Below are 27,904 nucleotides of genomic sequence, written 5' to 3'. Positions count from 1 at the left end.
CGCCTCCGAACTCGTGGCGTCGGATTAACCATGATACTGATACTCTTTGATCGTGAGTCTGCTTCTTGAGGATTAATCTTCTTGCCGCTTTTAGGACTCGGGATAAAGTACTGGTTATGGAGATACTCCCACGCCTCTCCAACACCGTCGACACTACTTCACTATTCGCCTTTCACAGCTCCCCCTTGCTAGCCTTCGGTTCCCACGAGTACGGCATATTTTGACGAGGCTAGAATCGAATCCAGGGCCAACGCACGATTCGAAAATAGACAAGACTCCGGCTGGGAACGCAAGGTCCAGCCCAGCCAGCCCGGGTCCAAAACCAAAACCCAGCGGAGTTGTTTGGCTACCTTGGATACAATGTCCACTCCTTGGCCTATGACTGTATGCACTCTGCGGCCTTGCGGCGGTTGTATCACCTAACAGCACCCGAATTCCAGAAGAATGGCAGAAAACGGTGCTGCCTATTCTTTGCGGTGCTCCACCGGCTTACGCCGAGTGGACTATTGATCGAATATTTCCCCGAAGGGAGTCTGGAATCCGTGGGTGCTCCCTTGCAGCAATTCTTTAGGGTTTGCAAAATGGTGACATTCTCATGTGCCTGGTTTACGCGCTAGGGGCTGATTTGTGCAGGCCAGGTGGTCTTGACTTGGTTCAGTCTTTCACCGACTTCTCTATTTTGTTCGTCTTGGAAAATGAGGTGGTACTGCCCAGTACTCACATTCCCTAGAGACAAGGTGCGGCGTGGCCGGGGTGGTACTACGAGCTGAAATGGAGCAGGTCACACCGCTTCAATTGACTAATGAACTGGTTGATGGCCCCTTCATTCGAGTCCACTGCAGGCTGCAGTCTCTCGCAGTGAATCTAGGCCGTTGCCCACATTGGACCATCTACGGGACAGGTTCGGTGGCCTACAGGCACGGACCTACCCGTTTGAAGCCTCAATTGTTCTCAGAGACACAACCCAGCCCTTGTTGCTGGATGTGACTTCCTTACTGCATGCTAGACGCAGGCCCTGTTGATCAGCACAGCAGACAAGGTTCATAGACAGAAATAGCAACAAGTGAAGCACTCACGCCTGGGCATACACTAGGCCGACAGAATCCCTTGTTTCCCTACGCCCTACAGGGAGAAACAAGAACCGCTGGAGCCGGGCCAGACTCTCTGCACCGATTTTCTTGCATACGGCTTCCTGCTGCCGCTGATCTATGCATGTAAGAGTACTCACGAGCCATGTGCGCTAGTGTTGAGAGGTAGCATTGCCTCGTGACTATCAGTAAGTACAAACGTTACACCTACGAGAACCCCAACCATTAGAACCTACACCCAGGAAAAGGGCCAACATGTCTAGAACGGTGTGCTGAACGTCAAAAGTGTCTCGACCTTCAAGAATTTACGCTTTCTGTTCCTGTATATCCGAACCAGCGCCAAAAATCGTACGATAACCAAACCTAACTTTATCTATATTTAGGAGTCTCGAAGAGCTAAGCATCCGAGTTCTTGATGCACATCTAGAACAAAGCGTATTTATTTGAACGCTGACGATGAAAGACTAATATGGCTTATCGTTTTTCTCCCTCATATACATATTTTAGTGCACTCGCAGCAAAATAAAAGTTCCACGAATAGTATCGTGTCCGAGATAAGACCAGCAAAGCCAAACCCCAAGTAGAGAGTAGTAATGCTACTCAAAGATACAAAATACAGAATGCATAAATTCATTCCTCCCACACAGAGCCCTCCTACATTGCAGTAGACTAAGGTACCTTGAACTCGATACTACCAGGGCGTACTACTACAACTCAGTACCAAGTACTACCACTACGAAAGGTAGTAGCACTCCTACTAACAGAGTAGTACCGCTGTAGTCTGCAAAGCCGCACGCACTCCAACCACCCAAATCTATAGCCTCCAACATCTTATCTCACTCTGCATAAACCCCAGGCAAGCATCTACAGCCTGCATACTGCTCCCAAAACCCCATACATGAATACGGGGTACGAACCCAGTACGGAGCCTCTGGGTCGTTACTAGCTGACCTCAGGTACTAGTAACTGATGTAGTAGTAGTGTCCTGAACCGGGTAATCTAGGGAACGCAATCGACTATATCAACCACCCGGCTGCAAGGGCGTGTATGAATTGCGAGTGGCACAAAGTTAGTATACAGCTAGCTAGCTAGAGTGTATAGGCTAGTTTACTCGACATCTGGCTAAAGTGGAACGGACCGACAGAATCCCTGTCGCCTTGAGTAGGGACGAAGTCATCGGGGGGTTTGGGGTGAGGTCTGAGGTCTGAGGTCACCGAGTCAGACTGAGAGTGTAATACTGTGCCTAGTCTAGATTACTGTAAGATTAAATTTGGAGCTCCAGTGGACTGTGGAGGAGCGGTAGCTGCGGTACAGAGTAGGGAGTAGTATTAGTGATTCTGGACGCCGGATTCAGGATATGATGTAATGCTACAATGGATCTGGGTGGGATGACGATGGTGATGGAATGTTTGTCATGTGATTTGCCTTCTTCCGTCTCGTTGCGATACTCTCCAGCTGTCTACTCTGCATGGAGTTAAGATGAATAGGTTAATGTGACATAATTGCGTTGTAAGAGAAGGAATGTTGTCTCGTTTGTCCAAAGGACTGGTCGTGGCATTCATCATTGTACCGAGGTGATGTTACAGTTTCTCCTAAGTGAAACAACCCATCCCGCCCATAACCTGCAGTAAAACGCCTTGAAACAATGCTAAAGAGAACTTGAAGACGATCGAGAGAGCTCGTGGGTGTTGAAACGAAACCATGATCTCGAGAGATAAATGTGAAGAAATAGTATAAACATGCCGGAATAAAACAATGTATAGGCCGTTAATATAAATAAGAGCGTGTATGTTTGGACTGGAACCATGCATCTAGGCCAAGGTCGTAATCTTCGTTGCATTGACATAAAAACGCGACGCCAGACTGAACCCGTAAACTAGACAGGAAAGAGATAGAGACATGCACTGGCATAATTTTTGAAAGATATCAAAAGTCCTCCTTCTATGTATGATTGTATGGAAGGACTGGTCCCCTCCAGGAAAGAAAGAGAGAAACATATAACCACCCATTTCTGCGACATAGGAGGCAGACAGGAAAGAGGGCAACTACAAGGGTCGTGGACCGGGTAAAGACCAAAACCAGCATATGACCCTCTCGGTGACGAGACCGTTATGAAGCCGAGGAAGACACTAGAAGCCTTCTTCACCGGCTTGACACAGCTTGATCTCGCGAAGCCATTCGGATTTTAAGATCTGAGAGGAGTTGATGCGGCGAGAAGGGTTAGGGTCGAGGATGGAGTAGACAACATTGCGGCAACGAGCCTTGAGAAACACGTCAGCTTGGAATTATTCTCTGAATGTTTGTCACGCTTACCCTATGCAATGTCTCAATAGGCGCGTATCCATCCTCATGCTTGCGACCCTCCAAATACCGTCTGTAAAAGTCGTCCTCACTCTTGCGGGCCAATTTCCACAAGTGGCGCCCGGTTCTCATAGCCATGTAAATAACACCGCAAGCCCAAATGTCGACAGCTCTGGGATCGAACTCTTTCTCGACATACTCTTCAGGGGCGATGTAAGGGGCCGAACCGCAGAGTCCCGCGGTCATGTGCGCTTCTTTCTCCCACGCCATTCGGAAGCACTCGCCGTTTCCGAAATCTGTAATTTTGAGGGCGCCGTGGGTGGTTAACAGAAGGTTCTCTGGCTTGAGATCACGATGAGCGACGCCCATTTCGTGCATATACTCGACTCCGCGCATGAGTTGTTTGAACAAGCAGTCAGCTTCGGCAACCTCTAGCTTTCCTGCAGCCAGCACAAGAGTGTAGAGATCACCTCCAGCACAGTACTCCATAACTTCGCAGTAGTCGCCCTTGGCATCTTGTAGGAGGTCGAGAGTGTGAATGATGTTGGGGTGGCGGAGAGAAGAGGAAATGCAGAATTCAGAAGTAAGTCGCTTCTGATACTTCTTGCTTGTTTCTTGCGGGCGGCGGCGGAACTCTTTGACGGCGTATAGCTGCTCGGTTTTGGAGTCCTTTGGATCTACTTTGTGAGATATCCTGACAATACCGAAAGCACCACGTCCGACGATCTCCTGGCATTTGCCATATTTGTCAACTAGTGATGCAGTCGCGTTGGGGCCGCCCTTCTTGTCGGCAGCTAGTTTATCCCGCTCGCTTTTGAACTGATCGATCCAGGTTGACATCAAAGATAGTTGTTGATCCTCGGCATGGTCGTCTTTCTTCCTGCCACCAAGCATATTTTGGAGAAGGTCGGTCAACTTCTCTTGTCGCCGAGTGCTTTTCAAGTGGTGGCAATGAGAATTATCCGCGAGCATCTCGAAGCGCTTTTGTACGACCGCACCTTCCTTCTGTTCCTTTCCACTGGTAGGTTTCGACTTCTTTTCGTTCACGTCTTTTGTTGAAGTTTGGCGTGAAGGTGCTCTAGATGGAAGTTGTGACGGGGGCCGTGACGACGGACGGGACTGTTTCCCGGTGCCATTGGCAGTAGACTTTCCGCCATCGGAACTGCTATCTGATAGTTCGCGCGACGATTCTGGCTCTTTTGGTGTTGATCTTCCGGTATTCGTGAACATGCGAGAGATGCGATTCGCCATAGTTTGCTTAGGGGGCTTCACTGGATGGGGAATAGCGGCATCCCCATTCAGGGCAGACAAATTCATGCCCGCCAAAGCCTGTGCTACCTGTCGTTCTCCATGGTCGCTAGAAATCTGTGACGTTGCCGCGGAAGAGACTGTAGAGGGTACAGGAGAAGTAGCTGGTGGAGTCATGTGCGGTGAGTTGACGTAGAACACGGTAGACAAAGGGAGTAGTTTTTGCCCCCCGTGGAAAGATGTAAGGTGGAAGCGAAGAGACTTCAAAAGCCTACAGCACAAGGCTGAAAGGCCAGGTAGGACCAAAGTTGAGAAGCTGGGATTTGAAAGAAGATCGGAGGTGAGAAGGGCGAGAGGGAAATTATACTCGAAAAATGGTGCGGATGGATAGTTGGCCTGAGGCTGCCGCAGTAGTCTGTGACGGAAGTGACTGCACAGCCAGAAAAAAAGGCAGAAAAAAAGGCAGAAAAAAAAGAGCACGGATTGCCCAAACGGGACGGTGCTTTGAGTGGAGCAACACAAAAGCCTTGGCTTCTATAGTTTGAATGCAGGAGTCGGCAGCTCGAGGCAGAGGAGGATCTGAATTGTCCTTGTGAGGTGCTAGTAGTTGTGACTGTAGTAGAGAAATGATAGTAGTATGTAGAGGATGGGAAGAGAGTATGGTGGTGAAGGCAGCTACTCGAGGGAAGAACAAGAGGCGGGAAACTGGAGCAGCAGGCGGTACTTGTATCTATGGCATGGTAAGTGCTATGTAACTACGACACAGGCCGGGAAACTGGAGCAGAAAAGGCAGGTTGATGTCGATTTTCTGTTGACGGTGGGAACCTTTTCATCATCCATTACCCACGCAACTTGCGGGTCACCGCCTGCAGGACAGAGTGCAGAGCCCGCGGATCCCTGAGACTGACAGCGAGAACGTCGTGGCTGTTCAAACTTTCCACGGGAAGGGCGTACGGTACGGAAAGGGGCCCGTATCATACTGTTACAGCCACAGGTCAGGAATCTTACAGCGACACCGGGCTCCAGCAGAGCGCTGCCGGCGCTGCGCACTGTGCCACACATGGAGGTGCAGATGGATCGTCGCAGTATCACCGTCGAGTGTCGCCAGTTATCAAACGACAATCTGATTCAGCGGCAAACCATCAGCTGCCTGAATTATACGCAGCAGGTGGTGTGATACCAGACTCGCTTAGTTGAGCCATCTTTCTAACTGACGAAAGCAGCCACGAAGTCACTCGGCCAGCCCTGGTGGGGACGGCTGTACTCCGGCGAAAGTGGCACTGACGCCTGCCCGCGCGATTATTAATGCTTGCCCATCAGGAAGCCGTGATACTTCCACCACTTTCCACTTTCCGACAGCTTTGACTCCTCTTGAAATTTGACAATGGGTAAAATACCATGTGGCGCGCGGTGTTTTCCTTCTCCGGGAAGCTCCGCACCTCCAGGCTCCATGAGTAGAGTGTCGTCCTGTCAGAAGACGGTGCCTTGGATTCAATTCTGGGTCTACCGAGAACCACGGCTTCCGATCAACCAGGAGTGAGGAGTCAAGACGACTGATGTGCTGTTTATGGGGTAATACGTACCGGCCACTCATTTTACAACGCAAGGATACCAACCGCCAGTCTTCTTCAAGGTTAGGACGAAGGCGGACTCGAAAACAAGTCGGATGATGCCCTCCAGTGCTGTCGAGGATTGGAAGGGAAAACTGATACGATTCGAACCAAAGCACTGGTTCTGAGCAATCTGGTTTGAGCCTTCGAGGCTGTGCTCCAGGGTACTGGTGCACCGTGATCCGACCCTTGTCCCCGCACATCATCGACATCAACAAGCGCAACTGGCTTTGCTAGCTCTGATTAGGTGTGGTCAAACGCCGCTAGTATAGCAATCAGCTCTCTCGTCTAGCTAAATCCTGTGGCGGCAGGCCGAGAGAGCTTTACGCTGTGGCCCAACTATCTGATTCGAGACACTGAGGGGTAGTGTTGGAGGGTTGACCAGCTCCTACTTCGCTTCGGACAATCGCTCGTATAGAAATCGTTACACCGTTCAGAGTTGGTCAGCTTAGCCTTCTTTTCTTATTCCACCTGCAAACAACAAATGGCGGGCATGCCAACTAGAGGTACTTTGGTGATCCTGGGCGAATCCTCCCCATTTCTGGCTACCACTGTATGTTTCAAGGCTCCCTGATTACCCCGCGCGGCGCCATTTGCAACTGCTCGGCGGCTCGCATAGTGAAGACTTTCTACAGTGAGATTGTGACCAAACCATGAGCCGTTAAACGGACGAATGGCACTGAGATGAAGCATGCGCATACCCCCATTGGCATGAGGTCCCGGAATGGTGTGGGGTTAGCATGTGTCAAAGAGGCGGATGATGTATGAAGTTGTTATTGACTGAGGTTGACCTGGAGTATCCAGATTATTCCAACCCAAACAGGCAGTTCTATGAGCTTCCTGCTCAGGCGTTTGAACCCGCTTCTAGCATGATGGCCGGTCTCAAATGCAATATGAACCGTGATTGGAAGGTGGATATATGGAGAACAGAGTGCGTACGAAGTATGTTCTGCTTCCACTTTTCGCGATGGCATGGCTCGAAGCACCATTACTCGTGGCACCCGCAAATCTTCCGGTTTCAATTTACGGCTGAGATCGACTAAGTCTCCAGAGCGTTCCCCAGACCTCGGCCGTTGATCTGTCCCGTAGAGCTTGAGGGAAAAAAGGCAACTTGAGACCGCGGAAATGTCATATTAGCTGTTGTGGAACGAAGCCTCATTGTCGAATGTCGATGCAGAATTCGCGGTTGTGCCAGTTTCTCACGCTCCGACTCCATACCGTTGGGGATGGCAGTTGTTCCGCACTTTGACCGTCCCGAAACCAAGGTCGATAAGGTCAGGATGGAGCATTTCAGATTTCCACGAGGGATTTTTCTCAGCCAATCAAAGTGGACGGAGATGGAGATCAAAGGAGAAAAGCAAAAGTGGTTCCGACCAGTTGGGCTTAGCTGGGCTTGGAGATTTCACACCACGATGTTGGAGTGGGGCGACTACAGAATTGCTGCAGGACTGCAAGTCTGCAATAAACAAAGCATCCGAACTTCAAGCTGCAGTCACGAAGGCTGTCTCATGAAGGAGGAGTGCTCACCGTCATCACTCAAGTGTGCTTTTTTTAGAGGCTGAGATGGCTGGCTTGAGCTGAGGATCCGCACCCTGGCTCTCATTGCATATGCATACTCGATAGTGCCATGGAAAGCCAATTGTCAGCTTGGCGTCGCAAGCTGTCCCTAATCCCTATACCGCCGAGGGGTACTCGTACCTACTCAGTTCACCAGCAAATGTCAATCAATAATCCATCACCTTGGGGTGACAATTCGCATCGCCCGTCAGAATCGCTTTTCCTTAGAGAGAACAACTTTAGGTGCGGTATTTGAGTTCAAGCTTGCCTACACCACTATCCCATGATCGGGTTCCCATCTACTTCGACATAGTATCAAAACTCGGAACTCAGTAGGGGTTCCGTCCTTTGGCCCGTGAAATGTATACTTAAGACCCCAACTAACAGCCAGGGTTTTGCCGACCATCTGGAAATCTTACCGGGTCCCCGACACTACCGCACATAAGTCAATACGGAGTACGGACTACGGAGCACTATAATCCAACTTCCGCGGCGACCAAGTATTGATACTCGAAGCTAACAAGCGGGCTCAAGGCCCGTCGCGGAAAGATCCATGCTCGTTGCTGCGTGGTGCAACTGGTCCGCCGCCGCACCAGCAGCCTTGGTGTCTTCCTCTGCTGTGTCCTTACCGACTTGATACGTAAATAAATGTCCAAGAGATCAACAGTCGAACATAGCCCGTCTGAATTCCATCCAGACTTGCACGTCACGATTGCAGACGAAGCGATTGGTTCGACATGAAGGAATATACCGGACCCTGCGGTGGGGGAGTCAGCTTTAACTAACGCGATGAAAGACGGTGAGGCTTTTGCGCAGGCTCGGCAGCAGGCCGACTTCTAACCCAGCTCTGTGCGTACCCTGAGTTCAAGCTCCGAAAATCTTGGAGCCTGCCCAGGTGGAGGACGAAGGAAATTAGACTACACTGGGCGAATAAATATGGACAACCGTCCGTTCCAGCCGTTCAAGCTTCGGCTTTGCCCTTGAGCCAAGAGTCCAAGACTGTTAGATCGGACGGAGTAAGGACAATTAAGTAAAAAAGTACACGGGCTTTTTTTTTTTTTTATAAGGATTAAGCTGCTTATTCACATTTCGCAACCCGACAAGTTAGCTGACTGAAAGTGGGACTGCACGGCCACATCTTCGTATCGATTATCGATATCATGCAAGCCTCGAGGGGTTAATGAACCTCAACCTACAGCGCCCGGGCAGGATTCTTTTACCCTGCAAGCCTGCATGCATCTCGCGAGCTCGCTTGCATGGATTCGTCGCATATGTACGGTATGTATAATCATGCTTTTATATCAACGTGGTTTGGGCCTTGGATCCCAATCCTTTGTTAGCTTACCGGTAGACTGAGCTCCTAAAGCCTGCATCCCGCTGCCATTGCCATCATTATATTGGACAAATTATGAGCGCATATACAGGGATTCTAGATTGGGCTTCTCTTGGCTTTTTCTTCAATTTGTGGGTTGCGACTATAGTTGGACTTCATATCAGATTGTAGATGTTGGGCAGAAGAATGACCAGCGCACCTATGCAAAGTGTAGAGCTCTCTTATGGTCGCAAGATGATAAAACACCATGCCCAGAATCCTGATACCACATCCAGAAGTTCTGGAAGCCTGATTCTAGAAGGTATTCACATATTATCGTGATCGAAAGCGATAGCCATTTGGCGTACTGAAGCTACACCTACAACATAGCTACCACATCATGACATCGCAACCGCCCATCTACATCCAAACTAGGTAGAACACACATCATCAACCCCTAGATCGCATCAAACCCATCAAACACCCTCCTCCCGTTCTCCAGCTTCTATCATTCATCGCCGCAAACAGTATAATAATGATGACTCCTCCGCCCAATCGTCGAGGTCTGGCCAATCGATCGGGAGATCGATTAGATTCCCATCCAGATCACATCCCATGGTCTCCAGCCTCAATTGACACAACCCTGACGTCTGATTGAAGTCAACTTCGCCTCTCATCGTAACTAGCAAGCAACTGTCCAACGACATGCGAACGATCCAGAAGACGAGATCATGAGGTAATAGGCCTGGAAATGAGATATATATATCTCGTTTGATGCCGCTGTTCCAGATGGGAGTATCGGAAAACCACATTCTTCTCTACACCACAATATAAGTACTCTTTTTATCAATCTACGAGATATTCTATAAAGAATAACGTCTGTCAAAATGTCCAACCGCGCCGAAAGAACCGCCGAAGACGCCTACGAGCGCCAGAACGACCCCTCCTTCGACGACAACATCAGCGACAACACCTACGCCTACCAGACCGGCAACCAGGGCTTCAGCATGGGTATCCCCGTCCAGCGCGACAACGATAGCTACGAGGATCCCATGCAGCCGCCTTACTCGAATAGCCAGCAGCAGCTTGGTATGTGGCCCTTCCCTCCCTTTCAACTCTCCTTTATTTGTTTCCCCTATGTCGAAGGTGAATTGAGATGCTAATGTGTTCATTCTGTTTGATAGAACAAGATGAGCGCGAAGCCCTTAACGAGGGTAACATGCTGAATGAACCCGGTAAGGGTAGGACGACTCGTCGCAACAAGCCTCAGGCGACTGGATACAGTGAGGGTCTTGATGAGGAGGACTTGCCCAACGAGGCGTTTGACACGGGACGCTCGAGTACCAAGCGGGTTTATTAAGCTTGGCTTTGGGACCTGAAGAGTATATGTATTGAATACCGTATGATATGATTGATGTTATGTATGATCGATTATTGAACATAAACTATATGTTCCTCGGCATGTGTCCAAATCACAAGAACCCTCATCTCTGTAAAGAGTCCATAGTACCGGCTATTGGAGTACTTTGCGGAGAATACTTTAGCCGCCCTTGATTCCAACAACCTTGTACTGCCAGGAGCTGTAGCCTGTGTCCTGGTTGCCTATGCTCTGGCTCGCTTCCACTGACTGAGGTGGTGGGATGTGCTGCGGCACACCGAGCTGGCGCGGTAGCAGGACGCGGCTCCTAGTCGACTAGAGACTAGCCAAAAGCTGTGATTGTGTCGGTGTTCGTTCAATGCCCGTAGGCCTCGGCCAGGACCCAGCCCGACATTTGACTTAACGTATACTGCCGCATGTGTCAATTGCCTATCTAAGCGAGAACCCGTGTCTGCACGCGTTAGGACAGGACACATCAGAGCTCCGGGGAGGAGAACATACCACAAATTGTTCCAACGATTGCTCGAAAAGCTCATTATTCACGCCAACACCACCCGGGTGTTCAGTAGGAGATAGCGGGTTCTTGACGACTGCTCGAATTAGCACAGGAAACTTTGCAACCTTAAGTACTAAGCCTTGTACCATATTCCACATAGAGATTGATATAGATCTGCTGTAACGCAACCCGCATATTTGGACTCTTGACGTCCGTGAGCATCACGAATTTGATGTTTGTCGGTGTCTCGTAGTAGTGGAGTTTATACTGGCTGGTGCGGTACGTAACGAAACTAGAACGTTGAAACAACCGTCAGCATCGCCTTCAGGTCGGAGAATAGCTGACTGGTTTATCTCACTTATCGTCCTCCCCTCCAAGCTTCCGCACCATATTCCGAAGCGAAAACACAATTCCGAATATCAGCTTCGCATCGTCGTCTGTTGATCGTGTCGACGGGTTGGGGACGGAGGTGATTCCGTTGGCTACCGTGGGGGTGTCGGAGGTAGGTCGCGAGGATTTGCTGATGATCGAGGTAGGACGGGGTAGCCAGCGCCGCTTGTATATGCATTCGGCTGGGAAGCATAGAGTTAGTGACCGCGACGGAATCCGGGGTAATTGTTGGGTCCTACCATGGCGATCGAAGATGTAGAATGAGTAGACGGTCATTGTGGTGAACTCGTTAGGAGGAGCCCGATTTGTGGATGCCGGTGGTTTTTGCTAGCGAAGGCAAGGAGACTGCGGATGGGCCGTATCCGATTGAGAGCTGGGAGTCGTTGAATTGAAGGGACAATGTCGCGATAAGGAGCAGTGAGATGGCTGCAATTGAGGCGGTGAACGGGGCTGTTCACATAGTATACGGAGTAGCGTCGATGTAGATTTCGAGCACTGATCTCTGAGTCAAGCACTGCAGAGTTGGCAGAGAGTCGACTGCAGGTGGTCTCCAGAGCAGGGCAAAGGTCTGAATCGTAAGTTGTGTGCTTCAGTCTGGATCCTTCCACTGCGTAGTTCCCTTCCCTTGTTCCTCTGACAACTCCCACCGACTGGCGATATATTGCTGTGGAGTCTGTCTGCTACAAGACCATCCAGACCGTGCTCTTTTCTCTTCTGTCACTCCTTCTCGAAATCTAGCAGTCTCCCTTTCCTAATTGTATTCCGACCTGCACGCGCTCTGTGGCGTCTTATCTTGGTCACAGTGCCCCTCCACTCCCCCACATTCTGACAGGCAGCCGGATTCCAGCATCTCCCTCTGCTCCGATTGTCCCTCACCAGTACTTCCGCGCTGCCGTGTTTCAATCTCACCGCTGGCACTCTGTTGCTCGTTGCGCGAATAATCGATGGCCAACGAGAGTGTCGGCTCTCCGGAACAGGATGCTAGTCAAGGGTCCGCCGCCAGTCCAGATCCCCAACCTGCCCGTCCAACTCCAGCTCGCTATGCGTGAGTTCTGTCCATGAATTTGCGGCATCTCCAGTGCTTTTAAGAGATTGGAAATGCCTAATTGTTGAACGCTTACTGACATCATGCATTCAGTTCCACACCTTCGTTTGAAAGCCCTCAGAGACACCACCGTCGCAACCCGATAGCACGGCGTCCTGTGAAGGTGACTGCCCTTATTATCTCGGTTTTTGTGACTTGATTGACCGTATTTATTAACCAAAGCTCAGGAAACTCTCAATGCTCGGTCAGAATATACTCTCAGTGTAGATGACGGCACTGCGGAGCATAGAATCAACCAATATGTCATCAAACAGGAGATTGGCCGCGGCTCGTTTGGCGCCGTGCATGTTGCCGTTGACCAATTTGGGAATGAATATGTGAGGCATTGTAGCCATGCATTTCCTACTCAAATGATGATTACAGACTAACCGAATTCCAGGCTGTGAAAGAATTCTCTAAGACGCGGCTAAGAAAACGCGCAAAATCACACCTCCTACGGCGCTCTCGAGGCCCAAGACGTCCAGCAGATGGGCTGAACTCGCCTCTTCATCGGGAAGGAGCGGGAATTGGAGATGAAGAATTAAAGAATGCTCTCTATCTGATCAGGGAGGAGATTGCCATCATGAAGAAGTTACATCACAACAACCTAGTGTCACTCATAGAAGTCCTGGATGACCCGACACAAGACTCGTTATATATGGTCATGGAGATGTGCAAGAAAGGTGTTGTCATGAAAGTCAGCCTGGAAGAGAGGGCAGATCCATACGATGACGAGCGTTGCCGCTGTTGGTTTCGCGATCTTATTCTGGGAATCGAATACTTGCATGCTCAAGGAATCGTCCACCGTGATATCAAACCAGACAACTGCCTGGTAACGAGCGAAGATGTCCTCAAGGTTGTCGACTTTGGAGTGTCAGAAATGTTTGAAAAGGACTCCGACATGTTCACAGCCAAGTCCGCCGGCTCTCCTGCCTTTCTCCCACCAGAGCTATGCGTTGTGAAACACGGGGATGTCTCAGGGAAAGCAGCTGACATATGGTCCATGGGCGTCACCTTGTACTGTCTTCGTTACGGCAGGCTCCCGTTTGAAGAGCACAGCATTTTTGAGCTCTACGAGGCCATAAAAAATGAGCCGCTCGTTTGCGAAGGTGAAGAGTATGAGGCCTTTAAAGATCTAATATCTCGGATCTTGGAAAAAGACCCTGTGAAGAGGATACAAATGGATGAGCTGCGTGTAAGTCTAGTGCTCTTCGATACCTATTCCAGGTTTAACGCAAAAATAGGAGCACCCCTGGGTAACAAAAAATGGCATGGACCCTCTTCTACCCAAGAGCGAGAATATAGCCGAGATAGTGGGACTTCCGACGGAAGAAGAGATGAACTCCGCCATCACAAACAACTTTGGCCATGTTTTGGCAGTGGTATGTACACGGACGCCGTCTAACCGTTGATATCAAGCTAATAGATGATTATAGGTCAAGGCTGTGAAGAAATTCAAAAGCCTTCTCGGCCCGTCGAGGCCTACCACACCCATTCAAAGCATTCTTGGCCAGGAATACGAGACCCACTTTGTTGAACCTCCGATGGAGATGGATCCAGAGGAAAGTGTGCCCATGCCGAGCATGGTACATTCCAGTAAGGCTCAAAGCTTGAACACTTATAATCGAAAACACCTGGGACGTGATGATGTCGTCAAGGGATATCATCCACAGCGGCGGGAACCGCTTCCCTACCCTCCAGATGGAGACTCGGCTGGTGGATATAGCGCTATATTGAACAGACCGACCCGGAAAGGCTCTGGCTCAATACGAAGTCTCAGGATGAAAGATGATTCTATTGAAGACCCGCAGTCACAGTCTCCCAAAATTCCACTATCACGCGCTAGTTCGACCACTACAAAACGAAGCGTCGAAGGCACGCGCGGACACGCACGCGATCCACTGGAAGAAGATTGCCCGTTCCTATACATCGGCCCTTCAACATTCACCGGCACAGCCCCCATAGACATCGCCAACGCCGAAACACCACCCATGATCCTGGGATCCGACGACTCAACATCCACGATACCCTCCGAAGCCGACTTACCAGCGGAAGTCGACTACCCTATGGTAAGCGAATCACCCGGAGCCGCCGACTTCGACATCTACGAAACCGCCTACCGACAAGAGGTCGAGCGTATCCGACAAGACAAGGGCACCGACTCCACCGAGCCGCCGATGGTGTATCTAACCCGCCGTGTAGACGGAAAGGACGAACTAATGAAACTGGTCCGGGAGACAACCATGAGCGAGCCCGTCCTTGCACTAGGCAGGAGAGTCGCTGTACCCGCAGTTGGGGGATTCGGCGATGCAGTAGGCATGATCAGGGCACAACTACAGCAGGGCCGACAAGAGCAACAGCCGGAACCGCCTTCAGAAAGTACAGAGCCATCAACATCTCAAACTTCAACATCGAACCTAGGAGACCGGTCACCCGCACCTGCACCTGACTCGACTGCCACAACCGGCACTGCGACTGGTACAGAGTCCTCATCTCCGGAAACGCACAGGAGCAGCAAGCTGCGCAGCTTACTTGGCCGAGCCAAGCGCAGTCGGAGTCCATGATTCTGCATGAGGAATACCTAAACTGCCTAAGCATTGTGACATATATAGTCACCTAGATGGAATTACATTAACCACCCTTCCGAGAATGAAGGTCCGTTGAAACAAGAACGTTGTGTCAGATTTCGAATCCTCTTGCTGTAGATACTATGAGGGTACTGTTCACTACCGGTACCGCCCTGCCTCAGGCTGTACTACTAGTCAAGCTAAGCCCTAATCCCGTCGAGGAAGGCGCTATCCAGTTCGGAGTCTTCACTTCAACCCGTAATGCTTGTCACGGTGGTACTACTAGCTGGATGCTACCTTAGCACGTATAATTATAAGCGCTTCTGAAAATTGGAACAAAGCAAAGTCGGTGACCAAGCTCCAAAAAGAAAAAGGCCGAATCTGTATAGTAATTGGCGTATATGCCACTTGGTCGTAGTAGGTAGTAGTAGATGTCATATCGAGGAGCACTCACTGGACTGGGCTAACTGAACTAAAATAAACGGACGAATACATGTACATGAGACATTAGACTCCAAAAACGTGAATGAGAGAAGAGAAGTAGAGGCCAGAATAATGCAACAAGAAAGAACAAAAAAAGACGAGATCATATCATAGAGTGACTTGCAATGAGTAGAGAGAGCGGATGTATAGTAGTGGTAGTAGTTGAGACCCGTGTGCAACATAACGTTATGGCCATCAAGTTCTTGTTCCCATTTGCATGCATTGAACAGCTGAAGCGGAATGGACGGGATGCGGATACTAGGAGCAAGCGATTCTCGTAGGCTGTAGCACATGGCTATGCAGAAGACACCGTATTCGTCATTTTAAAGCTTCATGACTTGGGCACATCGATCAAGAAAGTGAGAAAGCGGTTCGCGAGAAGAACAAAGCGGCATTATTATATCCAGGAAGGAATGTCCTCCGCTGCTTCAGTAACCAGTGTAGGTGATGGATTCACAAGCACAAATCGGGTAAGCCAGTCCAGGAGTTGTTGATTTGGGGGGTCAAGAGACGGATGGATATATATCAATTGAGACGGCCAATATAAGAAAATAATCTGAGTTGTACCTCCCTGTAGAAATTCAGTAAGGAGAAAAGAAGCTATTAATTAAAACAGTCGAAGTGAATGTAAGCCATGTGACCTGAAGTTGAAGGAAGTCAGGATAGAAATGTCCAAGGAACATGGACCGGCACTCATGGCAATATGCGTAAGTCGTGGCTTTCTTACCCTTGTAGGGTGTACGTAATTCGTTCGGATTTTGCAATTGATGGACGGAAGGGCGAATCAATGCTATCTATCGCTAGTAATCGATGCTGTAGCTCATTCATCGTGTCGTATTGAAATAGGAAAAGCGAGGGTGCCGTATTTTTTTTATCCAAGGAAAGGGCGTTGTTATCGTTTCTCGGCCGTTGTGGTTAGAGGGGGTTGAATATCTGGTGCCTGGGGTTCGTCTGGGTGTCGAGGCGAGGGGTTGAGGAGACTTCGGCTGCTGTCTAGAAATGAAACCCTTTCTGGAGGTACAGACCCATAACTTCGATCCCCAGCCTCTGTGCGGGGCATGGAGTCCCTATACGCAATGGGTAAAGCCTGTGAAGATTGAAGAGAAGGAAGAGTTTGCCTGGGTTCCTGCGGGCGCGGTAACTGTCGTGATGGTGGGACACTCTCACGGTTGAGCATGCTTCTGAACCGCTCGTTGTCGCTGGGCCCAGGCACTGACATTGTTCTCTGTGGTTGAGGTTGTTGATGGTACATGGTGGACGGCGGTACATTTGGAGGTCGACTGCTGGTCTGAGTGGTATAGAAAGGCGCGCCTGATTGAATGACTGCAGGGCTGACGGGCGTGGATGGGGTTAAAACATTCTGCGACACGGGTTGTCGCCCAGATGAGTATGGTTCACCGCGGGACTCAGCAGCGACCTTGCTAAGTTTGCGTGCCTCTGATTCAGCTTTAGTTGGTCGACCTCGTTTTTTCCGGCGATCCCCAGGGGTCGTGACGCTTTCCATGCCTGGGGGAATAAACGTTGATGCGCCAGTCTCGCTACCATGGGAAGCCTGACCGTGGGCAGGACGGGGCTGGATCGGGTGATAAGGGCCCTTGTCTGCGGAATATAGAGAGCGGTTCCTTGCATTGCTACTTGGATCAATGGCCGACATTTGCGGTGCGGGGCCAGGATGGCGCGTGGGAGGGAGTGTCCCAGAGCCTGGGTTGACCGGAGGTTGTGATGCACTGCACAAAACTCGATATGCTGACATACATGAATTGAGCGAGCGGCCTATAGATGACCTGTTTAGTTGATACTCAGAAAGGAGACAGGTAGGAGTTCAATGACTGCAGACATCTGGGAACATGAGGCTAGGCTGTACCTGAAGGAAGAGGGATATCATTCCATTTCGGCGTGATTTGACATTCATCAATCAATGTGACAAGTCTTGAAGAGGGAATGCCTTCCTTCTTCATGATTTCGACAAGGAGGGCAAACTGGTCATTCAGTTAGCTTGCACAGTTTAGCTCGGAAAGCGGCCGGGTATCAGTGAAGCCACGATTTGAGCTGGGCCTGGCTCTGCCTGCATACATTCTCATCTTCAGTCCATGGGTTCTCTTTCGTTGTCGACATATCCAGCTGATCATGGAAGCCGAATGAAACCAGCTTCGATCATTAACAGACAAGCAGATGAACAAACCAGAACCACAGAGGAGACACGTTCTTCCTCTATAATCACCTGGTACTGTGATAACAGCAATGAAAAGACAAGTGACGCGTCGCGTGACCGAGACAACTGAACGAAGCGCAGGTATAAAGAATAGAACGAATGTTGACGAGGGTGAAAGCCAACAATAAGCACAGCAGCAGTGGAGTCGAACTAGAACGAACAAACAGGCAAAGCGAAGGGAAACAGAAAAGCAATCAAGAATAATAACCACAGAGCCTCCCAAACGGAATGATGCGTCTACGCCAGTGTATCGACACGTGGTAGCTCAAGAAGGAATCAGAAATGGGCTGGCAGAGTGACAGAGCAAGACGAATTTGAGAAATGCAAGTCAGTACAAAGAGTGAACAGTGAGGAATATGAAAAGGGCGCAATTATTATGCAATCGACAGTATACATCGAAGGCCAGGGCAGGGGTCAGCAAAGGAATCGGGACTCATGTAGAAGGTCTTGTAGTCACAAGACTTGCAGCTGCTCCGGAAAAAAGACAGACAACTATGAAGATGTAAAAGAGATGATCATACGAGCAGCACCGAATGGGTCAAGTTGCAGTAACTCCTATGCTTTTAGACCAAGGGTACAAAGAATGGACCAGGAACAACGATTCGAAAACGTGAGTGGATCGTGACCCTGACCTCGAGAGGGACCGGGAAAGCTGTCGTTGCGGAAGATCGAATCGACGTCAAGATTAAGCACTTTGAACGATGCACATTGCCACCAAGCAGACGCAGGAATGAACTGGGAAAGGTAAAGAAAGAAAGAGCGAGGCGCGGGGAAAGGAAGGGAAGGTACCCGGAGATCGATAGACGAAAGAGAGACAAGTGACACTCTATCTTCGCCCAGGGACTTTTCCTCTTAGCCAAACGAAGTTTCACTTCGGAATTGCGCAGGCCAGTACCGGGACGGAAAGCGCAGGCATGTGTCCGGAGGGTCAGAGGAAAGCTGCAGGGACTGTTGACTGTATCTCGTTCGCCTTTGCGTTCTCCAGAGTCGCGGGAAGGGAGCCACGGGAGAACAAGACGAGACTTCTCAGAAGAATAAACAAGGAGAAATAAGAAAGGACAAAGAGAATAAAGTCTGCGGAACCAACCAGACCAGGGTGGATCAGGCCGTGTTCAACCTAGAAGAGAATAGTGTTTCAAAAACGATGGTTTCAGATGATTCCAAGCGCCCACACGCGTTCTGCAACGAGGATGGGGAAAGGATCCGGGAGAACAGCAAACAGTTCTCTCTCCCACCGAGAAAAGGGGCACGAGCGAACTCTGGATATTCCGAACAAGGATATGAAAGACTAGGAGGGGCGGGAATAAGAAGGGAAAGGGAAAATGGACTAACAATGCACAAGCTGAGAAGGTGGACGGGGTAGAAGAGCAGGGGGGCAGAATAACAGGTTGCGGCTACTGTTGTACTCCCTGACTACGGAGTCAGAACGGGTAGGGTAAAATGGATAGAAAAAGAAAAAAAAAGGAAATACATACAGAAGCTAAACGCAGAAAAGATCTAAATGATGAAATCAAACATTATGCAATCACAAATGGAGAAAAAAGAAAAGAAATATTGCACCATCAACAGAACAAGGAACTTCCGAAGTGCAGGAGAGATGCTGCTGATAGTCGCCTTGGAAGTAGTTGTCACTTGAGGGGTCACAAAAGTCACCAAGTGTCAGACCCTCCCTGAGGAAACAGCGCGTTCCAGATGTATATCATGGACGCAATGCGATTGGTGATAGGCGGACATTGACGCTCCAGGACGTTGGGTCAAATGGAGGGGGCAATCGACATGTTCTGGAGGCGAAGCTGCTCAGGGAGGGAGGTTCGGGTCCAGCTCCCGGAAGCAGGTAGCGCGGGCGATCCAACCCGACGCCAAATCCTTTTTCTGCATGGTTTTTTATTATTAGCGATGATTGCTGCGCTCCATATGGACGCAGTTACAGCGGCGTGCATTGGCCCTATTGATGATAGCGGGACTGCAGCAACGATGACTGGCAGAAAAAGGACGGCAGCGGAGGCAGTTGATAACCGCAGAGTGGGGTTGGGGGCTCCACAATAGGCGCAGGCGAGACCGAAATCCTGAAGGCTGGGAAAGGTCAACAACAAAAAATCCAGGAATCATGTAGGAAAACTTAGGGTCGTGTTCCGGCTCGTCCATCCCAGAGTTATGATTGGTCCAGAAGGTAGCTCAGCATCCCTTTGAAGCGGGGAGTTAAGGTAAAGTGCGAAAAGGGCAGACCCGTCGCATAACAGGCCAGCACAACAATAAGGTTAAAAAGAAACCAAGCCAGAAAAGCACCTATCAGTGCCCCCGGTTTTTTGTGGTCCACTACTACTGGCCATGGTGTCCCTCGGCCTCCAGCGAGCTGGATCGACACCTACCGAAATTATGGTCCTTTGGTTTTCTGGGGCGTTGAATTTAGCCCGGGAGAAGCGCCCGATAAATTGGGGGGTTCTAGCAAGCGCCATGCTACGCCAACGGGCGACGTTGTGTAGTAAGTACAGAGTAGTGGCGAGTCGGGATGTTGAACAAGCCAGCATCTGGCCAGTGGCCGCTGGGTCTGTTGTGGGATCGGTACATCGCCTTGTGGAAATGTCATTAGTGGATTTCTTGTGAAAGGAGAATCGATCGATGATACCCAGTCAATAAATGATGGTCCATGCACGAGAACCATCGGCATGCAGGAGAAGACGCCCCGCCGATTTGAATCAACCGTCCGGGAAGTTGGAACAGCTCGGCAGGATCATGTTGCTGACATGGTTGCGAGTCATCTCCATGGGCAAATCCTGACAGATGATGGATCGTCCCGATGGAATGTCCATAATAGTCGTGAGAATGCCGATGCACTGATGGAGCTGGTGATACAAGGGGGAAGAGCTGGGAAAAGGGAAAGGGAGGAATCGAAGTGAAACTTGGCAGGCGGAACTGGAGAGGCAGCGGTGGATGGTGGACGGTGGATAGCGTGGGAGCCCCAAAGGAATGAAGGAACCAAAGAAGGGGCCCACTCGCTCTCAGGTACCCGTCCTGATTGCCAGTAGAAATGCTGGACGGTTGCGACGACGTCTCTCCTACAGTGCGACTACTACTATTATAGTAAGTCGCGGTATTATTGAGTGCGACATGACTCAATATGGTTCTAGGTACCAGGATGCACTTCTGATCGTCCCCGGTGTAGCATCATGAGACCATTTGGTTTTGGGTGCTCATCGCGGCTACCTATCGAGATGCTGCAGTCGAGGATGCGATTTCTCTGGACTCAGATCTGTCTTTGATGACAATTAATTTATTTGATTAAGTGTTCCTGATCACCAGCACGGGCAAGGTTCGACAATCATTAATCTGGCAGCGGCTCGAAGCAACACCCGTTCATGCAGGCGGCTCTATCTGGACTGGCGACTCTTGCCCGAGGCTGTCGCGCCGTTTGAGCTCCGACTCTCTACCTGTCTGAACTCTCAGAGCCATCTCAGAAAAACCCCTCGCTCTGTCTACATTGCGAGGTAAGCCCGTTATTGCTGGACAATGCCTTTTTGCGCTTCGCTGTCAGAAATACTACTGATCTGAACAACCATACGACTGCTAGACACTCCGACCAGCTGCACCCTCACCCGCGCTCATGCAGTGTTGAGAAAAATAGGATCTTCTTGTCCAATCGCTAACCGCCCCAAACCGCCCCAACGCTGGAGAACGGTGGGAAATTTCCCGAGCCGTCATACCATCCTTGATCAACCCTCGCCGCGTCTCATCTCACCTTCCCTGCATCGTGTGCCCGTGGTTTCCGGCGTAGATGCGTCTCTTGAGACATATCGGCTGCAGGGCCGGTTGCCTTGACGGCTTGGTCTTCTGTGACCTATGGTCTTTTCTTGATACGCAATTGCCCACGCATCGATTGGAGGACATTCACCTGTTTTTGCATGGTGTCGCTGCGTTGCGCAAAGTTTGCTTTCTATACTGCCGTTTCGCCTCTCGCCGAGCTTCTAATCTACTCTGACTTATAGAAACCTTGTCTCTACATTGCTCCGTTGCAATCGCGAGGAGAAGACAAAACACCGCTGGAGTCCACGGCAGTGACCGGATTCAAGAGGTGTGGTCTGAAGGTTCAGCACTTACCGCAGAGAACCGAACCCAGCCTCTTTTGGGGGACCCAATGAAGTACCACTTTTGCGATCTTTGCTATCTCGGTAATCGGTCTGCTGAGGAGTTTCACTCAAACTGGCCTCATCCACCATCTGCTTTGGGACGGAGAATATGGGTGTGAGACGCACCAAGGACAATCTCTCGCCATTTCTTACAACCGAGATACAACGCGTCGATGCCAATCAGTCAGGTTGACAACATGACTCTGCTTGACTACTGGGTGGGGGTTAGCTAAATTTCGCCGTTCAGCTTCTCCCCTGAGCTGAACGCAGGGGTACTTGGACAGAGGTGCGCGGGACTGTGAATAGATAGTCAAGATACTATCCCATGAAACAGGGCCGAGAACGAGAACAGAGAGAATGAAGGGAATAAGGACTGCGAAAGAGGAACTGAAGGCAGTATTTTGAGGAGAAATGTACGCAAGAACACTGGAAGATAGAATAGAGAATTCCCTTATTGTCCTCCGCCGATTATTATTGTGTCTTGGCATCCGCAAAAACGTGGACGGGAAGAAGCTCGACGGTGATTCTTCTCCGTTTTCTCTCTCCCACTTCAACCTCTCTAAAACCCCTTCCTTTGCCTTCCCTCTCTCTTCTTCGCGACCTAATCCTCATTTCTGATCTCTTTTCTTCTGAACCAACACCTTCCTCCTGGATTCGATACCTCCAATCTGCGTTCGGGCCCTGTGTGCCACGCCGAGTCTCTGGCTCTGATAGTTTTGCGCACCCCGTCCGTGTCGTCATGTCAACTCATGACAATGCGGACCCTCAGTCAGAATCTGTCGCCGATGGAGTCACTGCGATGAAGTTGGAACAAACCGACAACGCCACTGATGCGCCGGTTTCAAACGGCGAGGGGGCAACGATGAAGCTCGACTCCCAGGCCGCGTCCCCCAAACCTGCAGTCAAGGATGAGCGGGCGACCTCGTCTCTTGCCAAATCGCGATCCTCCTCCCAAACGCCGCTCAAGAAGGAACACTCCGATTCAGATGAGGCGGGTATGAAAGCAGAAGGGAATAAGGATGCCTCGTTGATAGAGAGGGTCGGAGGAGGTATCACCGTCAAATTGGAACCGGGCCAGCCTCCTAAGTTGGCTCGTAGCTCGTCACAGAAGGTCATCCCGCGACCGCCACAGCTGTTTCTGGACTTGCCGGATAGTACGAAGGAGGCTCAGAAGACATTTGAGGTGATCGAAAGCTGCCAGTATGCTAATAAATACATGGGCTACACGGAGCATGCTATGGAGTGTGATTGCCCGGAAGAATGGGGTGAGTCTATCTTTCTTGCGTCTTCTATATTGCGGTCCTAATGTTCGTGCCTGTACCTGCCCCGCCCATTTCGCGCTTGCTCACAAACTCACATCCATCTCCCCGTCTGGTTGCAATAATGATTAGATCATATCCGTGCTATTGAGTCTAACCAGTTCGACTAGATTCGGCCAGTTCCACAAATAGAGCTTGCGGAGAGGACTCAGACTGCATCAATCGTGCGACAAAAATTGAGTGTATGGGTGACTGCGGGTGTGGGCCGGATTGCCAGAACCAACGATTTCAACGAAGAGAATACGCTCGTGTGGCTGTTATTAAGACGGAGAAAAAGGGGTATGGTCTGCGTGCAGAGGAGAACTTGCGACCGAATCAGTTTATATTCGAGTACGTTGGGGAGGTTATCAATGAAGGACCGTTTCACCGTCGGATGAGGCAGTATGACGGTGAAGGGATCAAGCATTTCTACTTCATGTCCCTCAGCAAAGGTGAATTCGTGGACGCAACCAAAAAGGGCAACCTCGGACGGTTCTGCAACCATTCGTGCAATCCCAACTGCTATGTCGATAAGTGGGTTGTTGGAGAGAAGCTGCGCATGGGTATCTTCGCTGAGCGGCACATTCAAGCCGGAGAGGAATTGGTTTTCAACTACAACGTGGACCGGTATGGGGCAGATCCTCAACCATGTTACTGCGGCGAGCCCAATTGCACAGGTTTTATAGGCGGCAAGACTCAGACCGAGCGGGGGACGAAGCTGTCGAATGCGACTATCGAGGCTTTGGGAATTGAGGATGCGGATGGATGGGATACTGCTGTTGCAAGGCGACCCAAGAAGAAGAAGATGAGCGAGGACGACGAAGAATATGTGGACAGCGTACAACCCAAATCACTGGATGAGAGCGGCGTAACAAAGGTCATGGCAGCTCTGATGCAGTGCAAGGAGAAGTGGATTGCTGTCAAGCTTTTGGGACGTATCCAGCGTTGCGAGGACGAACGGGTACGCAACCGTGTGGTGAAAATGCACGGTTATCAGATCCTCAACTCTCAACTCCACATGTGGAAGGATGATTTCAACGTTGTGCTACAAATCCTGGATATTTTGGACAAATTTCCACGCTTAACACGGAACAAAATCATTGACTCCAAGATCGAATCGACAATTCAACCTTTGACCAGCTGCGGAGATGAACGAGTTGAGCAAAAAGCAAGCGTTCTGCTACAAGTATGGTCGACTTTGGAAGTCGGTTACCGCATTCCTCGCATGAAGCGGGATCCTAACGCCTCTACGCCGGCCGTTAGTCAGTTTCAACGACGAGAAAATGTCTCAGATGAACGACAACAACGGTCTAAATCGCGGTCACGATCTAGATCCATTGAGGCTCCTCGTGGGCCGGCAGCACAAAAACGGGCCCCTCAGGGTCCACGGAGCATGCACTCACACGGCCCTCGTCCTTTCCGTCGGCGGTTCGACCCTCTCCCACAGGGCTGGTTTGCGGCCGAGTCGAATGGCCGGACGTACTACTATTCAGCTCGGGGGGATACCACCTGGGCGCGGCCTACGAAGCCGGCTCCCCAACCGCCTCCACCGCCGAAGGAGTCGAAAGACAAAGCGCTTCAAGATATCATTGACGGTATCATGAACGCAAAGGAGGACACGCCCAAGGAGAAGACCGGTACACCTGCAACCCCTCAGCCGTCCAAGGCTACGCTGGAAAGTAGAAGTGGGCAAGTAAAATGGAAGAGCTACAGCGAAGAGAAGCAGCGGAAGCTGTACGAAAACACAGTAAGTTTCTGTCTTAATCGAATGCGTTCGAGTCTGACTTGTGCAGCTCTATCCCCACATAAAATACGTCGTCGACAAGTTCAAACATAAGCTTCCGAAGGATGATCTCAAACGATACGCGAAAGACGTAAGTTTCTCACCCTAATATCTCATGCAATAACTCACGGCCCCGCAGGTTGCCAAAAAGTTGGTGAACTCGGACTTCAAAAACAATCGAGTCACTGATCCTACCAAGATCGACGACAAGCAGCAGAAAAAGGTCAAAAAGTTCTGCAAAGAATTCTTCGACAAGGCTGTCGCTAAGCACCAAGCCCACGAGAAGCGCAAAGCCGAGAAACTGGCTAAAGGCGAAGCCGACAATAAACCCGCAACGCCAGCCGGTGGGCAAAGCGATGGCGAGGACGGAACTCCGGACGTGAAAATGTCAGACGACGAAGGCGACGAAGGCAGTACCGAGCAGGGAGGGTCTGATGTTCTCAAGCGAAAGAGAGACGAACTGAGCGTTGGTGATGGAAACACTCCAGACGATACGCCTACTTCGTCAACGAAACGACAACGATCGGCGACCCCTTCAGTGCCGCCAGCGCCTCCAGCGCCGCCTCCACCTGCTATGAGCCCTAACGACAATGACAATGATGACATGAGCGTGAATGATGAGCCTGACGCTGACGCGGACGAAGTCGTCCTAGTCGGCAACCCAACACCACCCCCTCCACCACCTCCGCCTCCTCAAGAAGATACCGACGCCCCGGACGCAGACGCGAATGCGGATACTAATGGTCACGGCTTCGAAGGCACGCCATGTACTAAACACCAGGCTCAAATCGGTGTCGAGGGGAATGCTTAGAGACTCTTTCCTTCTTTCTCACCCGTTACCTTCACCTCTTAGTCTTTTAATTGCAGCATGGGACGGACACCAGCATCTTGCACTATTCTTTTTCTTTTTCTTTTTGGGACAACCATCCGGTAAGGTCAGGCCGGAGCAGCATTGCATGGGGTTGAGGAGTTCTCTCTACTACATACCATATTTCCTCGTCTGATTTTTGCTCCATTTTTTCTTCCATCCACTTTTACCCGCCGTTGTTATATCATAGCATCGTTCTTCACCTTGCGCTCCAATACCCATTTTCCCTGACCTTTAACCCTTGACTATATCATCCATCCTCAATTTACCTCGCTACCTATCCCACCTACTGCTTACCTTGCCTTACCTAGTTATACCGAGTTCACTACTAAAAATGGAAAGGCACAGAAGGACCGGAGCTAAAACTGGCGTTAATGGTTGATTGTGGTTTTAAATTCTTTTTATCTTCTTTCGCTTTTCTCTGCTGTATAATTAGGTCTATTACTTATCTGATTTACCTAACCCACCAACCCCTACATTCTGAGTGCAACGGAAGGGGAAGACAAAATGGAGATTCGATTCAGTTTCTTGCTTCAATCTTTCTTTCTACCTTTGCCTTTGTCTTTCCGAGGTCATCTTTTGGATCAAGATCTTAAAATGAAAGGTATTTAAAGCAGAACAAAAGGGCGAGTGGATTCAGTATGTACCTCGCTTCGCTGCAGCTGAGTAGCTGAGACAGACGAGGAAGCAATCATATCATCCGATTCTGATTCCTGAGTCGTAGACTACATACTGAAACCAATCAACCGTTCCAAAGTCATCTAGAGACCACAGCCGTCAAACCGTCAAACGTCAAATATGTACGTAACGTGGCATAATGAGTTCCAAGCATCAAACAGAGCAAAGACAAAGCAAAGCAAAGTATGAAAGTGTCTAATAGAAACTCTCAACAATACTCTCCTTATGCGTCGCCGCGCCCTGCCCAATCGCCCCAGGCCCATTCTCACCAAGCCTAAACACGCTCTCGATAACGCTCAACTCTGTAGCCGTCGTGTCGAGACCTGTAACAGCAAGCCAGTCGTTCACGACGAGACCCGCGCCGACGACGGGGGACCCGCGGTTCACGGAGCCCGCAACGAGGGGGACCTGCAGGAGGGAGGAGAGCTCGTCCTGGTCGCGGATGGAGGTCTTGGGGTGCACGATGCCGCCTTGGTTTGAGAGGGCCATGTAGGAGCCTGTTAGGACGTTGTCGGCGATTGTTTGGCGGAAGACTTCGACGCCGAGGACGTCGGCGATGCTGTAACTATTAGCATCCCTTACTTTTCAACATGGGGAAGGCAAGGCAAGGAAAGGCAGGCATACATCTCCTCTGTCTCACGCTCCACATCCGGGTGAACAAGGGCAACATGGTCGTTACAGCAGATGACGTTTCCGAGGGCCGAGAGACGCTCCTCTACGCGTTGGATTTTGACTTCGTCTGGCAGCGTGTTTCGCAGGTGTTGCAGTTCTTGGTCTGTTGTTGTCGTGGGGACGAGGAGGCCTTTGCGGTTTCTGTAGCAAGTCCATCGCTATTAGTATCTTTTTCTGCTAGAGCTACCGGTACGTATGTTGTGAGAGGTAACACACCCTGTGATTAAACGGCCGATAATGCGTGTTCCTGCGATTGTGGCGTGGCAGATTGGGATGACGTCTTGGAGTTCGGATTCGAATACACTGAATCAGATATTAACATTGCAATTGTTTAGATATTCGTCGGAGCTTCGAAGTAGTACCTGTAGAAGTTTTCTGAAGCACCGATGGCCACAACGGCGTATGAGTTGGTTAGTCGGGCGAAAACGCCGACACTGATGTTTTGTCAGTTGCTGGAACTAGCGAATGGCAAGGAAGGTACAGACTCGTTGGAGTTCTCGAACTGAGCGCGAACAGCCATGATTGAGGGTTTGTATGCGAGTGACTGAGGGGAAGAGATCGTCTTGAGAGAGGGCGGGGTACGGCGGGACAGGTGGTACAGCACCAGGGTGCGCGGACGAGGAGAGGGAAGGTAGGAAGAGGTTAGAGAAGCTAGGGGTATTATTGAGTAAAGATGGATAATTCTCTGAAGATGAACAGAGAAGTAGAGCCAGTAAATATAGCAGGGCCGACAGCGATGAAGTAAAAAGTAAAAA

The 27,904-nt window shown here is 50.3% G+C and overlaps 8 protein-coding genes across 8 annotated transcripts; 3 read left to right on the top strand and 5 right to left on the bottom strand.

Annotated features, from left to right (window-relative positions):
• Positions 1–2,525: 2,525 nt before the first annotated feature.
• BDV17DRAFT_270444 (serine/threonine protein kinase SAT4) lies at positions 2,526–5,440 on the bottom strand. The gene is made up of 2 exons (XM_073758690.1): positions 3,402–5,440; positions 2,526–3,349 (listed from the first exon to the last, which is right to left on the bottom strand). Exons 1-2 carry the CDS (start codon positions 4,812–4,814, stop codon positions 3,218–3,220), a joined length of 1,545 nt encoding a protein of 514 aa, XP_073612927.1. The 5' UTR covers positions 4,815–5,440; the 3' UTR covers positions 2,526–3,217.
• Positions 5,441–10,003: 4,563 nt separating this feature from the next.
• BDV17DRAFT_293897 (uncharacterized protein) lies at positions 10,004–10,476 on the top strand (the record flags this gene model as incomplete). Its single annotated transcript, XM_073762721.1, has 2 exons — positions 10,004–10,205; positions 10,301–10,476. The coding sequence occupies 2 exons, from the start codon at positions 10,004–10,006 to the stop codon at positions 10,474–10,476; spliced, it is 378 nt and encodes a 125-aa protein (XP_073612926.1).
• A 451-nt stretch (positions 10,477–10,927) lies between these two features.
• BDV17DRAFT_293896 (TRAPP subunit BET5) lies at positions 10,928–11,656 on the bottom strand (the record flags this gene model as incomplete). Its single annotated transcript, XM_073762720.1, has 5 exons — positions 10,928–10,945; positions 10,996–11,084; positions 11,137–11,282; positions 11,349–11,562; positions 11,620–11,656. The coding sequence occupies 5 exons, from the start codon at positions 11,654–11,656 to the stop codon at positions 10,928–10,930; spliced, it is 504 nt and encodes a 167-aa protein (XP_073612925.1).
• Positions 11,612–15,247, top strand: BDV17DRAFT_161839 (putative calcium/calmodulin dependent protein kinase). The gene is made up of 6 exons (XM_073754678.1): positions 11,612–12,425; positions 12,519–12,588; positions 12,653–12,802; positions 12,865–13,659; positions 13,709–13,846; positions 13,901–15,247. The coding sequence occupies exons 1-6, from the start codon at positions 12,325–12,327 to the stop codon at positions 15,026–15,028; spliced, it is 2,382 nt and encodes a 793-aa protein (XP_073612924.1). The 5' UTR covers positions 11,612–12,324; the 3' UTR covers positions 15,029–15,247.
• Positions 15,248–16,106: 859 nt separating this feature from the next.
• On the bottom strand, positions 16,107–17,865 carry BDV17DRAFT_162104 (putative AT DNA binding protein). Its single transcript, XM_073754682.1, has 3 exons — positions 17,588–17,865; positions 17,379–17,493; positions 16,107–17,287 (listed from the first exon to the last, which is right to left on the bottom strand). Exons 1-3 carry the CDS (start codon positions 17,627–17,629, stop codon positions 16,407–16,409), a joined length of 1,038 nt encoding a protein of 345 aa, XP_073612923.1. The 5' UTR covers positions 17,630–17,865; the 3' UTR covers positions 16,107–16,406.
• A 4,066-nt stretch (positions 17,866–21,931) lies between these two features.
• On the bottom strand, positions 21,932–22,464 carry BDV17DRAFT_161992 (uncharacterized protein). Its single transcript, XM_073754680.1, has one exon. The coding sequence runs from the start codon at positions 22,336–22,338 to the stop codon at positions 22,000–22,002; it is 339 nt and encodes a 112-aa protein (XP_073612922.1). The 5' UTR covers positions 22,339–22,464; the 3' UTR covers positions 21,932–21,999.
• Positions 22,465–25,958, top strand: set2 (SET and WW domain protein). Its single transcript, XM_073754681.1, has 4 exons — positions 22,465–23,115; positions 23,280–24,895; positions 24,942–25,022; positions 25,071–25,958. Exons 1-4 carry the CDS (start codon positions 22,590–22,592, stop codon positions 25,740–25,742), a joined length of 2,895 nt encoding a protein of 964 aa, XP_073612921.1. The 5' UTR covers positions 22,465–22,589; the 3' UTR covers positions 25,743–25,958.
• Positions 25,959–26,104: 146 nt separating this feature from the next.
• BDV17DRAFT_161850 (translation initiation factor 6) lies at positions 26,105–27,904 on the bottom strand. The gene is made up of 5 exons (XM_073754679.1): positions 27,635–27,904; positions 27,512–27,583; positions 27,366–27,452; positions 27,102–27,290; positions 26,105–27,036 (listed from the first exon to the last, which is right to left on the bottom strand). The coding sequence occupies exons 1-5, from the start codon at positions 27,667–27,669 to the stop codon at positions 26,673–26,675; spliced, it is 747 nt and encodes a 248-aa protein (XP_073612920.1). The 5' UTR covers positions 27,670–27,904; the 3' UTR covers positions 26,105–26,672.

This window comes from Aspergillus undulatus (genome assembly GCF_047715775.1).
Source record: "Aspergillus undulatus strain CBS 261.88 unplaced genomic scaffold BDV17scaffold_46, whole genome shotgun sequence".
Classification (NCBI taxonomy): domain Eukaryota; kingdom Fungi; phylum Ascomycota; class Eurotiomycetes; order Eurotiales; family Aspergillaceae; genus Aspergillus; species Aspergillus undulatus.
Note: the sequence above shows the minus strand (reverse complement) of the source record. Positions and strands in the feature narration are given on the sequence as shown.

Excerpts from the sequence above, each read along its gene's own strand:
- BDV17DRAFT_161839 (XM_073754678.1), top strand. The coding sequence starts at position 12,325 with ATGGCCAACGAGAGTGTCGGCTCTCCGGAACAGGATGCTAGTCAAGGG. Across the intron at positions 13,660-13,708 it reads TACAAATGGATGAGCTGCGT|GAGCACCCCTGGGTAACAAA; the intron begins GTAAGTCTAGTG and ends ACGCAAAAATAG. Across the intron at positions 13,847-13,900 it reads TTGGCCATGTTTTGGCAGTG|GTCAAGGCTGTGAAGAAATT; the intron begins GTATGTACACGG and ends AGATGATTATAG.
- set2 (XM_073754681.1), top strand. The coding sequence starts at position 22,590 with ATGTCAACTCATGACAATGCGGACCCTCAGTCAGAATCTGTCGCCGAT. Across the intron at positions 24,896-24,941 it reads GGAAGCTGTACGAAAACACA|CTCTATCCCCACATAAAATA; the intron begins GTAAGTTTCTGT and ends TGACTTGTGCAG. Across the intron at positions 25,023-25,070 it reads TCAAACGATACGCGAAAGAC|GTTGCCAAAAAGTTGGTGAA; the intron begins GTAAGTTTCTCA and ends ACGGCCCCGCAG.
- BDV17DRAFT_161850 (XM_073754679.1), bottom strand. The coding sequence starts at position 27,669 with ATGGCTGTTCGCGCTCAGTTCGAGAACTCCAACGA. Across the intron at positions 27,453-27,511 it reads GCTTCAGAAAACTTCTACAG|TGTATTCGAATCCGAACTCC; the intron begins GTACTACTTCGA and ends TATCTGATTCAG. Across the intron at positions 27,037-27,101 it reads GAGCGTGAGACAGAGGAGAT|CATCGCCGACGTCCTCGGCG; the intron begins GTATGCCTGCCT and ends TAATAGTTACAG.
- BDV17DRAFT_270444 (XM_073758690.1), bottom strand. The coding sequence starts at position 4,814 with ATGACTCCACCAGCTACTTCTCCTGTACCCTCTACAGTCTCTTCCGCG. Across the intron at positions 3,350-3,401 it reads CTATTGAGACATTGCATAGG|GCTCGTTGCCGCAATGTTGT; the intron begins GTAAGCGTGACA and ends GTGTTTCTCAAG.
- BDV17DRAFT_161992 (XM_073754680.1), bottom strand. The coding sequence starts at position 22,338 with ATGCCAAGACACAATAATAATCGGCGGAGGACAATAAGGGAATTCTCT.
- BDV17DRAFT_162104 (XM_073754682.1), bottom strand. The coding sequence starts at position 17,629 with ATGTCGACAACGAAAGAGAACCCATGGACTGAAGATGAGAAT. Across the intron at positions 17,494-17,587 it reads CATGGACTGAAGATGAGAAT|TTTGCCCTCCTTGTCGAAAT; the intron begins GTATGCAGGCAG and ends CTGAATGACCAG. Across the intron at positions 17,288-17,378 it reads TGATATCCCTCTTCCTTCAG|GCCGCTCGCTCAATTCATGT; the intron begins GTACAGCCTAGC and ends GGTCATCTATAG.